General features: G+C 39.0%; 1 protein-coding gene across 4 annotated transcripts in view; it reads left to right on the plus strand.

Annotated features, from left to right (window-relative positions):
• LOC134539591 (serine/threonine-protein kinase Chk2-like) overlaps positions 1-14,096 on the plus strand; it is a 38,689-nt gene continuing 24,593 nt past the window's right edge. For 2 of the 4 annotated variants that reach the window (XM_063381769.1, XM_063381783.1), the window contains exons 1-2: positions 1-326; positions 13,523-13,672. In XM_063381769.1, coding sequence (XP_063237839.1) covers positions 13,574-13,672 — 99 coding nt within the window. In that variant the 5' untranslated portion in view covers positions 1-326; positions 13,523-13,573. Of the gene's footprint in view, positions 327-1,572; positions 1,596-13,522; positions 13,673-14,096 lie in introns of those variants that run through there. The other 2 variants (XM_063381776.1, XM_063381759.1) reach the window with 2 other exon arrangements.

Here is a 14,096-nt window from a genome sequence, read left to right on the forward strand (position 1 = left end):
CAATCATTTCATCAATGTTTTCTTATGACGTCACGTTAAACTACCATCCGTAAATCGACTTTACAGGCACCCAATTTTTTTTTGTTTGCTCGCAGAAGATTTTGCCAGCAAACTCGCCCAGTGTAACTGGCGCTTCAGAGCGTCGCTGTCCTCTTGTCTCCACTTCCTGCGCATGCGCGCCATTTGATCGCAGGTGTTAACCTGGCGCATGCCCCGAGGACGGACGAAGCTGCAGTTCTCGGCTGACTGTGAAGAGGTGGAGGTGGGAGCCTCGACTGTGCAGTTCTTACTTCGCCTGAGCGGCTGCGTGTTTTGCTGCTACGGAGGTATATTTTTAGTCTACGTTTCACTAATAACTTGTTAAAGACTGTTTTGTTTTTGAACATTAAATTCTGGGCTACGTTTACAAAGTACGCGCATTCTCATGCGAATAGAAATTTTTGGTTTGGTTTTAAAAATGCTTTTATTCAGGCTCGGCTCGGCTCTAAGCTTATTACTGTCCTATTGTAAACGAGCCTCAAGGCTGTGCTTCAAATGATATTTAGATTTCTAATTTTTGTTTTAGAAGTGTTTCGGAAATAGACTACAGAATTAAATTTGTAGCAATTTTCCAGCTGTTACACTCGTATAATTACTTCAGTGAGCGACTAATACGTGATTTGACATGCAAAAATGAAATGATTCGCGTGGCTTTTTTCCACAAATAGCATAAAGAGTTCGGCATTTAAAAAAATTGTTTACAATACACAATGCAGTGCTTATGATGTGTAGCATCCTTACAAATTGTCGTTTATAGGTCATGATAATAATTCTTTGTTGTATAAAAACGGTTTTTAAATCTTGAATTGTATTTTAAAATTTACTATTATGTAGTTGGGTTCCTTTAAAGAATCTTCATTTTCCTTGTAGTCTACACTGTTGGAAACTTTTCTTTCAAATTTAAGAACGCTGGTTACAAATTATCCGGTTATCTTCGTAGGTTTACAAACATCTTCGTAAGTTTACAGATGCTGAGTTCACTTACTTTTAACATTAATAAAATATATCATGTTAGCAAACATTCGTAAACTGGTGGAGTGTACAGCAAAGAAAAAAATTGTTTCATCATGTGAGTTTTCCTTGTTTCCAAGGAAACTCACAACTCGGAAGTCTGAACATTGTGTAGTAGCTACGAAGATTCAGTATCTGAGATTATGAAGAACACTTCGTTTATTTGCAGTTTATTCTGCGTTTTAAATATACTAATACCATTTACTTAATTTCTAACAGTGTAGGTGAGCAGCATGCCTTGAGTTTCCAACTGCTGTGTGCAATGATGGTGTCAGCTCGGTCGTTTCGCAGACCTATAAATGTGGCAAACGGCTTGCGCCAAAAACTAGGAAGTAATTCAGAAGATTATTTAATTTACTATCTAATATTTCAACCAGAATTATCAGCAGGATCCTGATATTCAGGCAGTGCGAGTCGGGAGTACTCTGATGTGAAGGGCAGGGAGTAACAAGATGGTATAGTCTCAGGGTTGTCAACTTGCTACATACTCTTCTTGGTTGAGGCTGCACAAACGTCAGAATTGAAAACCACGGATCAGAATAATGGTATGAAACTAATAGCGTGGTTACCTAGGACAGGATTCCAAGTAATTATAAGGAAAAAAACAAAGAAAAAATTTTTTTTTGTTTGTGTGGATATGTTTGCATTTGTGTATACGCGCACATACACATATGTACATGTATGCTCCCGAATACGCGTGTGCAGACCTGTGGGCACGGATTGCCAATTTCAAACATGTTTCCTCCTGTGAGGAATTTTGCTAAATTAAAAGGTAATTTTCTTAGGTCGCGGTCCAATTGACAGCTTCCCTATGCCGCAGTCTCGCTCTCGCCTCTCGCCTCGTCAAGTCGCGCGTGCGACACAAGCACATCTCACCTTTAACTATGTACCTACCTTGGCTGACACCCACTCCAAAAATAACAATAATTGTAACTACATTATATTATCGTAATAATTGATGTGTAGAAAAAGTCAGTTGATTGTTAAGTTGTAAAAGAATACGCAATTTTTGACGTGACAACGTCAGTAGTATAGGAATGGGGCGCCGAGGACTGGCGCTGGCGCGTGGTGTGTGGCCGGTGGTGTTTTCCGCCATCTTGGATTGTGATGTCACGGCGGCCATCTTGGATGGTTGTGACCTTGACCTTTGACCTTGACATTTGACCTTCAAAATGTGCCAAAATCCGCCAAAATTGGGCAAAATTTGCCCAAAATTCCTCAAAATTCGCCAAAATTTCCATTTCTGTGAAAAAAAATTCCGCCAAAAATTCGCAAAAAATTCCTCAATTCGAAAATCAGGATTTCGAAAATCCTCAAAAGTCGTTTTGCCCTAGAAAGAACCCAAATTCCTAAAACTGGCTTAAAACTCCTAAGAGATAGCCGCTTATAAGCCATTTCTAGGAATAAGGATACCATGACCACCATCTTGGATTATGTCGTCACCGATGCATTTTTCGTTACGGCCGCCATCTTTAACTTTTTTATTATCCGATTTTAATAAAATATTTTTTAAAAATTATAAAAAAAATTAAATAATAAAATTTTAATAAAACATTTATAAAAAACAAACATTAACGACACGGAGTTCGGAGTCCTCGGTTCGAACCCGGTGAGGGCAAAAAAAATTAAAAATGGCGACAGGCTCCTTCCTTAATGGTGGCTGCAGGCAGACTGACTCCCACCACTTTTCTTAAAGCAGATATATCGTCACCTAGTATGACGTCATGTCCGCCATCTTGTCTTCGTTGCTGGAGACCACCATCTTGTTTTCGTCGGCGAGAGTGCGCTGACGCCATGTTAGTTTAGTTCTTATCCGCTAGAGTGCAGTAATCATTTATTACTAAGGTGCCCACCATCTTGAAATTTGGACGCCATATTGAAAATCCGTAATTATTTAGCTAGAAATTCAGGAAAAATTTCTAAATTCGTTAAATAAATCACTCATTAATTTACATATTGATTCGATCCGCTCCTGTCCTTGGTTCGATACTTGATCGATGCAATAATGTTTAATTTTATGTAAAAAATTATAATTTCAATAAACCATGTTCAACATTCGTAAAGAGACTCTAAATCCTCTACGACCACCATCCTATCAGACATCAAGACCACCATATTGGAAATGCGTAATTTTAATGCTAGAGATCCGGGAAAAAGTTCAGAAATCATTAAATAAATTTCCGATCAATAAACTGATTAATTAGATCGACTAAGGTCCTTGGTACGATCCCAGGCCGATACAAAACAACTTTAATATTTTAAAAAAGCACCACTAAAGTGTAAGGTTCGAGGAATTAAACACCGCAAGTTCTTTTACAAACATAATATTTATTACATAATTTCTATTCTACTACAGGATCACTTACGAAAGCCAGCAATCTTATAATCATTTAGTTCCGCAGCGGTGTGAAATGACTAATTCTTAGCTCCAATCGGTTTGTACTAGACAGAGTCCAGCCAGAACCTTTACAGACATAGTCCACCTCTTCTTGACAGAGTTTCTGGATACCGTTTTTAACAGTTTGCTTCACATCGTTAGAACTGTAAATTACTGCAGCCGATGTCTTGAATGCACACTTCTTCACTTTGTCATCGAACGGATATGGCTTTCCATATATACAGTCCAACCACAAGTTATATTTCAAAGGTCCGTTTGTTGCTACATCATCAGTAAGCTGATTGATTATCTTCTGTCTGATATCGTCAAGAAAATTACAAATGTCCTTCGACTCACCGAACGTATTTAGATAATAGTAGTCTTTCAAAGTTCCACGAAATGCAGACTGCGCCAAGTAGAAGCCATTATCGTTCACTTGTAATGCTCCGAACACAGTCTTAGGTTTAGTTCCATGTTCAGACGTCATAACAATCGGTTGCTGGGCATCTGTTTTTTTGGTTGTACGCTTTCGTGTCTCCAATCTAAAGCGAGGAGCCGAAATGTCGGCAGGTAGTTCAGCAGTAGGAGCACAGACTCCACCTTTACATTTTTTTCGCATGATGTCGCAAACTGTCAATTCGAGTAAACCATTTAAGGCACTCATCACATCGAAACTTCATGCGAGAAGGATTCTTCGTGCATTTGCTCCGCTCATGTCTTCGTGCATCATGGGAAAATGCGAACGACGTATCACAGTAGCTGCAAGGATACCGTGGTGATGAAGACGATCCTTTCAGACCCGATCCAGATACAGACGTTACAACAGTAGTACCATTTCCAGGCATTCTCTTATGCACATCGATGCATCGTTGTTGCGCCGAAACCTTTACTTTCTGCCGCACAGCAGGACCTTTGCATGCCTTCATGTGCGTTTTCATATTATCTTTTCTGGCAAACTGCTTATGACATTTCTCACAAACAAACATTTTACGATATAGGTTCTTGGCACATTCGCTCCTCTCGTGTCGCCGGGCATTGCTGTTGTTTGAGAAAATCTTGTCGCAGTAACAGCACCGATGTTCGCTAGTTGTCAAATCAGCATCCATTGAAGTCTCCATCGAGGTCGTATCGTCGATCGTCGTGGTTTCCTGCACATCCAGCTCAGTAGTCATTAAGCTATCTTCTGCTGGTGGTATCACATCTGTTGAAATCTCCTCCAATGTCGACGTCGTCGTCGTTGCCAACGGGATCTGCTCCACCATTGTCGTCGCTGACGTCAAGGTTCCCGTAGACGATGGTACAACGTCCATCGAGTTCGGCGTTAAAGTCGGTAAAGATGCCATCGAGTTCTCAAGAACAGGTAATTACACGACTTATGCACCAGATGAAATAATCTAGGTGATCCTTACACCGTCGACGACAGTAACAAACTGAGCGACCTGCTGTCTAGGACTCGCTTATATACATGCACCGGATGGAATAATACGCAAGTCAAATCAAGAACCATTTACTATAATACTAGAGTCAAAACAACATTAAAAATATAAGGACCATCAACGAAAAGGCAGCACATTTGGAAGCACCGACAACGAAAAGGCAGCACATTTGGAAGCACCGACTACGAAAAGGCAGCACATTTGGAAGCACCGACTACGAAAAGGCAGCACATTTGGAAGCACCGACTACGAAAAGGCAGCACATTTGAAAGCACCGACAACGAAAAGGCAGCACATTTGGAAGCACCGACAACGAAAAGGCAGCACATTTGGAAGCACCGACAACGAAAAGGCAGCACATTTGGAAGCACCGACAACGAAAAGGCAGCACATTTGGAAGCTCCATCAACAAAAAAAAAAAGGCAAAAAGGAAGCACAAGTTACGAGTTCTATGTCTTAGTTAGAAATCAGAATACAAGAAATAAAAACATTAAATTCTTATAATTTAAATTATTTATTTATTTTATTGCGTTACATTATACAAATGCAAGTAAAACAAGCCATTATTGTATGTAGCCAGCATTCCTCAGTTCCTTGAGTATGAAGGATATTTCTTTGATGCACGAATAGTTTCCTGCACAAAGCGAACCATGTAGAAGTCTTAGCCGATCAACCAATATGTTTGGATCTTTCCATGATGTGTAATCATTCTCTTCTACCACCATCTTCCTTGCACCTTTATAATTATTATGATCTCTGGTGTCTTCCGTTTTACCACCAACCTCAGGGTAACTTTCATGTTTGAGACGGTGATCATCACAAGCTTGATCAGATTTATTAAATATATCACGTCGTTTCCACCGTTTCTTTCTCATGACACCGCCACATTCTTCGATCTTGACAGCTTTAGGTGCTTCATCATAGTCTATGTCTTTGTCAACAGCCTCAGAGTCACTGTAACAATCACCGTAGAAGGAATCGTCTTCACCCAATTTACCGTAATAATTCGATGTTGATGATGTTGAAGTGTCTTCATCGTCTTCATGCTTCCTTTTTAGGAGTCCATCATTTTTACAAAGTAGGAAAGATCTACTTGAATTCGGCTGGAATATATTCTCACTTTCCACGTTAAGGATTCTTCCATTGTCTTCATTCTTCCGTAAATCATCAACCTCCTTCAATTTAAGTTCTTTGTCGAGATCGGAAGAGCCAAGAAAATTATTGTCGTAATGCAGATCACTCTTCCTTAGGCTAGTAGATTCATCGTTGTCCTCTAGCTTGTACGCAGGCTTGGCGCTGCAAGTTCTACCATGTCTTTTTAGGCTCTCTCTCCGCGTAAACGACTTGCTACATCGAACACAACTTATCATATTGCGCAGTGGATTTTTAACACAGTCATTCTTCTCGTGTTGTCTTTTATTCTTTCTCAAGATAAACTCTTTACTGCAAAACTTACACCTATGTTCTTTCGATACAGCGTCAGATCCCAAATCGGAATTCATATTAGTTACTGAGACTAACGTCAGATACCAATTGAGTGTTTTAAATTAGATCCAATACTTAAATAGAAATATTTTTCATATTTCATCAGCGAGAATTAATATATCTCATGCAAAAGTACTTTATGCATGTAGTTCTGCTTTTCAACAACAGATGTCGCCACATGTTGCTTGCAGGTAAATAATATTTAGTTCTTTTATGCGGGATGCGGGATGCTCACTAACGATCGCAAAAGAAGGATGGCTTCGCTAGACTCCAAGGAAAAGGAAGTTCGTCTTGCATGTTGGTGCTCCACAGATGTCTCATGGCGTAATATTAATTTGACTGAGTAATGATATTTTTTAATTCCACCTGATAAAAATATTGCAAGTTTTGATTTAGTAGCAGAAATTATCGAATTAAATGTAACTCCAAATAAAATGACATGTCTCATTAGTCAAAAAAAAAAAATCCATGCAGACAGCTGTTTCTCAGAATAGTCAGAAACACTTGAAGAAACCACAGGAATGATTGCAAGAACACGGGAAAAACCATCAAAATACTGACAAGAATAATCAGGAGCACACGGGAAAAACCATCAAAATACTGACAAGAATAATCAGGAGCACACGGAGAAAACCATCATAATATTAACAAGAATAATCAGGAGCACACGGAGAAAACCATCATAATATTGACCAGATTAATCGGAAGCACACGGAGAAAACCACCACATGTTTTCTTTGATATCATAAAATTACAGGAAAAAATATTTAAAAATAAAAATAAATTAATAAAAAAAATGCATAAACAGTTTCTGCTAGCTTGTAAACTTATCATTGTTGAGCAAAGATAGAGTTCTTGTACAAGCCAGAAATTTATGTATTTGTTTTATTAATTTATTTTTATTTTTAAATATTTTTTCCTGTAATTTTATGATATAAAAGAAAACATGTGGTGGTTTTCTCCGTGTGCTTCCGATTAATCTGGTCAATATTATGATGGTTTTCTCCGTGTGCTCCTGATTATTCTTGTTAATATTATGATGGTTTTCTCCGTGTGCTCCTGATTATTCTTGTCAGTATTTTGATGGTTTTTCCCGTGTGCTCCTGATTATTCTTGTCAGTATTTTGATGGTTTTTCCCGTGTTCTTGCAATCATTCCTGTGGTTTCTTCAAGTGTTTCTGACTATTCTGAGAAACCGCTGTCTGCATGGATTTTTTTTTTGACTAATGAGACATGTCATTTTATTTGGAGTTACATTTAATTCGATAATTTCTGCTACTAAATCAAAACTTGCAATATTTTTATCAGGTGGAATTAAAAAATATCATTACTCAGTCAAATTAATATTACGCCATGAGACATCTGTGGAGCACCAACATGCAAGACGAACTTCCTTTTCCTTGGAGTCTAGCGAAGCCATCCTTCTTTTGCGATCGTTAGTGAGCATCCCGCATCCCGCATAAAAGAACTAAATATTATTTACCTGCAAGCAACATGTGGCGACATCTGTTGTTGAAAAGCAGAACTACATGCATAAAGTACTTTTGCATGAGATATATTAATTTTCGCTGATGAAATATGAAAAATATTTCTATTTAAGTATTGGATCTAATTTAAAACACTCAATTGGTATCTGACGTTAGTCTCAGTAACTAATATGAATTCCGATTTGGGATCTGACGCTGTATCGAAAGAACATAGGTGTAAGTTTTGCAGTAAAGAGTTTATCTTGAGAAAGAATAAAAGACAACACGAGAAGAATGACTGTGTTAAAAATCCACTGCGCAATATGATAAGTTGTGTTCGATGTAGCAAGTCGTTTACGCGGAGAGAGAGCCTAAAAAGACATGGTAGAACTTGCAGCGCCAAGCCTGCGTACAAGCTAGAGGACAACGATGAATCTACTAGCCTAAGGAAGAGTGATCTGCATTACGACAATAATTTTCTTGGCTCTTCCGATCTCGACAAAGAACTTAAATTGAAGGAGGTTGATGATTTACGGAAGAATGAAGACAATGGAAGAATCCTTAACGTGGAAAGTGAGAATATATTCCAGCCGAATTCAAGTAGATCTTTCCTACTTTGTAAAAATGATGGACTCCTAAAAAGGAAGCATGAAGACGATGAAGACACTTCAACATCATCAACATCGAATTATTACGGTAAATTGGGTGAAGACGATTCCTTCTACGGTGATTGTTACAGTGACTCTGAGGCTGTTGACAAAGACATAGACTATGATGAAGCACCTAAAGCTGTCAAGATCGAAGAATGTGGCGGTGTCATGAGAAAGAAACGGTGGAAACGACGTGATATATTTAATAAATCTGATCAAGCTTGTGATGATCACCGTCTCAAACATGAAAGTTACCCTGAGGTTGGTGGTAAAACGGAAGACACCAGAGATCATAATAATTATAAAGGTGCAAGGAAGATGGTGGTAGAAGAGAATGATTACACATCATGGAAAGATCCAAACATATTGGTTGATCGGCTAAGACTTCTACATGGTTCGCTTTGTGCAGGAAACTATTCGTGCATCAAAGAAATATCCTTCATACTCAAGGAACTGAGGAATGCTGGCTACATACAATAATGGCTTGTTTTACTTGCATTTGTATAATGTAACGCAATAAAATAAATAAATAATTTAAATTATAAGAATTTAATGTTTTTATTTCTTGTATTCTGATTTCTAACTAAGACATAGAACTCGTAACTTGTGCTTCCTTTTTGCCTTTTTTTTTTTGTTGATGGAGCTTCCAAATGTGCTGCCTTTTCGTTGTCGGTGCTTCCAAATGTGCTGCCTTTTCGTTGTCGGTGCTTCCAAATGTGCTGCCTTTTCGTTGTCGGTGCTTCCAAATGTGCTGCCTTTTCGTAGTCGGTGCTTCCAAATGTGCTGCCTTTTCGTAGTCGGTGCTTCCAAATGTGCTGCCTTTTCGTAGTCGGTGCTTCCAAATGTGCTGCCTTTTCGTAGTCGGTGCTTCCAAATGTGCTGCCTTTTCGTTGTCGGTGCTTCCAAATGTGCTGCCTTTTCGTTGATGGTCCTTATATTTTTAATGTTGTTTTGACTCTAGTATTATAGTAAATGGTTCTTGATTTGACTTGCGTATTATTCCATCCGGTGCATGTATATAAGCGAGTCCTAGACAGCAGGTCGCTCAGTTTGTTACTGTCGTCGACGGTGTAAGGATCACCTAGATTATTTCATCTGGTGCATAAGTCGTGTAATTACCTGTTCTTGAGAACTCGATGGCATCTTTACCGACTTTAACGCCGAACTCGATGGACGTTGTACCATCGTCTACGGGAACCTTGACGTCAGCGACGACAATGGTGGAGCAGATCCCGTTGGCAACGACGACGACGTCGACATTGGAGGAGATTTCAACAGATGTGATACCACCAGCAGAAGATAGCTTAATGACTACTGAGCTGGATGTGCAGGAAACCACGACGATCGACGATACGACCTCGATGGAGACTTCAATGGATGCTGATTTGACAACTAGCGAACATCGGTGCTGTTACTGCGACAAGATTTTCTCAAACAACAGCAATGCCCGGCGACACGAGAGGAGCGAATGTGCCAAGAACCTATATCGTAAAATGTTTGTTTGTGAGAAATGTCATAAGCAGTTTGCCAGAAAAGATAATATGAAAACGCACATGAAGGCATGCAAAGGTCCTGCTGTGCGGCAGAAAGTAAAGGTTTCGGCGCAACAACGATGCATCGATGTGCATAAGAGAATGCCTGGAAATGGTACTACTGTTGTAACGTCTGTATCTGGATCGGGTCTGAAAGGATCGTCTTCATCACCACGGTATCCTTGCAGCTACTGTGATACGTCGTTCGCATTTTCCCATGATGCACGAAGACATGAGCGGAGCAAATGCACGAAGAATCCTTCTCGCATGAAGTTTCGATGTGATGAGTGCCTTAAATGGTTTACTCGAATTGACAGTTTGCGACATCATGCGAAAAAAATGTAAAGGTGGAGTCTGTGCTCCTACTGCTGAACTACCTGCCGACATTTCGGCTCCTCGCTTTAGATTGGAGACACGAAAGCGTACAACCAAAAAAACAGATGCCCAGCAACCGATTGTTATGACGTCTGAACATGGAACTAAACCTAAGACTGTGTTCGGAGCATTACAAGTGAACGATAATGGCTTCTACTTGGCGCAGTCTGCATTTCGTGGAACTTTGAAAGACTACTATTATCTAAATACGTTCGGTGAGTCGAAGGACATTTGTAATTTTCTTGACGATATCAGACAGAAGATAATCAATCAGCTTACTGATGATGTAGCAACAAACGGACCTTTGAAATATAACTTGTGGTTGGACTGTATATATGGAAAGCCATATCCGTTCGATGACAAAGTGAAGAAGTGTGCATTCAAGACATCGGCTGCAGTAATTTACAGTTCTAACGATGTGAAGCAAACTGTTAAAAACGGTATCCAGAAACTCTGTCAAGAAGAGGTGGACTATGTCTGTAAAGGTTCTGGCTGGACTCTGTCTAGTACAAACCGATTGGAGCTAAGAATTAGTCATTTCACACCGCTGCGGAACTAAATGATTATAAGATTGCTGGCTTTCGTAAGTGATCCTGTAGTAGAATAGAAATTATGTAATAAATATTATGTTTGTAAAAGAACTTGCGGTGTTTAATTCCTCGAACCTTACACTTTAGTGGTGCTTTTTTAAAATATTAAAGTTGTTTTGTATCGGCCTGGGATCGTACCAAGGACCTTAGTCGATCTAATTAATCAGTTTATTGATCGGAAATTTATTTAATGATTTCTGAACTTTTTCCCGGATCTCTAGCATTAAAATTACGCATTTCCAATATGGTGGTCTTGATGTCTGATAGGATGGTGGTCGTAGAGGATTTAGAGTCTCTTTACGAATGTTGAACATGGTTTATTGAAATTATAATTTTTTACATAAAATTAAACATTATTGCATCGATCAAGTATCGAACCAAGGACAGGAGCGGATCGAATCAATATGTAAATTAATGAGTGATTTATTTAACGAATTTAGAAATTTTTCCTGAATTTCTAGCTAAATAATTACGGATTTTCAATATGGCGTCCAAATTTCAAGATGGTGGGCACCTTAGTAATAAATGATTACTGCACTCTAGCGGATAAGAACTAAACTAACATGGCGTCAGCGCACTCTCGCCGACGAAAACAAGATGGTGGTCTCCAGCAACGAAGACAAGATGGCGGACATGACGTCATACTAGGTGACGATATATCTGCTTTAAGAAAAGTGGTGGGAGTCAGTCTGCCTGCAGCCACCATTAAGGAAGGAGCCTGTCGCCATTTTTAATTTTTTTTGCCCTCACCGGGTTCGAACCGAGGACTCCGAACTCCGTGTCGTTAATGTTTGTTTTTTATAAATGTTTTATTAAAATTTTATTATTTAATTTTTATTATAATTTTTAAAAAATATTTTATTAAAATCGGATAATAAAAAAGTTAAAGATGGCGGCCGTAACGAAAAATGCATCGGTGACGACATAATCCAAGATGGTGGTCATGGTATCCTTATTCCTAGAAATGGCTTATAAGCGGCTATCTCTTAGGAGTTTTAAGCCAGTTTTAGGAATTTGGGTTCTTTCTAGGGCAAAACGACTTTTGAGGATTTTCGAAATCCTGATTTTCGAATTGAGGAATTTTTTGCGAATTTTTGGCGGAATTTTTTTTCACAGAAATGGAAATTTTGGCGAATTTTGAGGAATTTTGGGCAAATTTTGCCCAATTTTGGCGGATTTTGACACATTTTGAAGGTCAAATGTCAAGGTCAAAGGTCAAGGTCACAACCATCCAAGATGGCCGCCGTGACATCACAATCCAAGATGGCGGAAAACACCACCGGCCACACACCACGCGCCAGCGCCAGTCCTCGGCGCCCCATTCCTATACTACTAACGTCTAATAAATCGATGAACGCCGGCTGCACGCACGAAAGTGTCCCATTACGCACATTTTCTCGTTACGCTGTGTCCCGTTACGCTCATTGTACGCTTGCGCCGCATCTATCTCTCTACCACTCGATTGGAACAACCATCGATTTGACTTTTTCGAGGCACATTAAACTTTAAACACTCCCATTCATCTCTTACTTTTCCTATTATCGTCCTATCCTTAACAGAATAACACAGATTGGAAGAAGTTAAATAGCAAACATGTATAAAAGTTATATTTAAAATAATCTCTTCGTTAAAGTAATAAACATATTTGAATTAATGAGTGCAAATATAAGTAAATTTATCAATTAAATTGTATATTTCATTTCACCCCTTCTTTATATCCATACAAAATAGTGATAATTCAATAAAAATGATTCAATTTTATTCATAAAAGTATGCTATCATTTCATCAATGTTTTGTTATGACGTTGTCACGTTAAAGTATCGTCCGTAAACCAACTTTACAGACAACCATTTTTTTTTTTTTTTTACTTTTTGGTGAATATTAATTTGTTATGAAAGTTTTTTTTGAAATCTGTTTTTTTGTTAAAATTTATGTTTATTTATTGATGTGTAACATCTTAGCCCTCTGTATACGCCATTTGGTACGAGTAATTTCGTGAAAGGAACGGAAATTTGTAACCACGGTGCTGTCATCTGTGAAGGATGGCGCGAATCAAAGTTAACAAGGTCAAAGGAAACCTTTATAGAATTAACTGTTTAGTGAATATTCACAAGCTGGATAGTATTTTAATAAAATTCCTTGTCTAAAATCGAATTAAAGCCGGGGTTCAGTATTTATGCAAGCCATTTTCGCTGGTTTTGGAATTATTTCATTGTATAGTTTAACCTTTCTGCCTGCAAATCTAATGATTTAATAGTCGACTTATCTGCTCTGGCAACAAATTTTAACTGCAGGTGCGGCAACTTAAGACTGAAGCGTGTTAAGAAATGTAGTTAAAAAAAAAGCAAGTTGTTTATATTTATCAGGCCCGGCGTTAATTTAAAGAACTCTACGTTAATTTAGTATCAAATTTTCGTATTATATGTATGTGAAGCATACATGAATTTGCTCTCCACGTAAGTTAGTTGTTACACATCTCTGGCGAGAATTGAAATACTCGGGTCACGATTATTTTTTACCTGGTGTTTCATGTTGACTGAAGACGATGCGTTCTTTCCAGAAGATAAGTTCTTCGGTGGAGATCTGCGCCTCTGCCCTGGACCTGGGGGAGATGGCTTCAGGCAAGACTCTTCCTTGGCCGGCGGACATCCTGTCCCGGTACAACGTGGTGGGGGAGATCGGCGCGGAGCTGCGGTTGGCGTTCGACAAGGTACCCCTCCACACACGGTCAGTCCGAACTTAACAGTTGGAACCGAACAGTCTGAACTGCCGTGTGTGAGCAAGGACATGGACTGGCGAACTGATGGCTTTCCATTAAATGGGACTGTGGGCTCGAGAGCACTTAGTCCAAACTTCAGTGTGTAGGAACGACGTCTAATCAGTTCAAACTTGTCAGTCCAAACATCACTCCATCAGCTGAGTGTCGTGACACATCTTTGTTTACTCTTTGGTTGCTTTGTTATTTGGTTTTCCTTTTTCTACCTAAAAGTGCAACTACAACTGCAACATCAAAAGTTTATTCCATATTCTACGATGAAACTATACACGCAACGACAAACGGCCACCACAAGGCTGATCATGTATGGGGAAGGCTTCAGTTCATTTCAGTTCAAACTGTCAGTTCAGACTGAGCA

Source organism: Bacillus rossius, chromosome 1 (genome assembly GCF_032445375.1).
Source record: "Bacillus rossius redtenbacheri isolate Brsri chromosome 1, Brsri_v3, whole genome shotgun sequence".
Taxonomy (NCBI): domain Eukaryota; kingdom Metazoa; phylum Arthropoda; class Insecta; order Phasmatodea; family Bacillidae; genus Bacillus; species Bacillus rossius.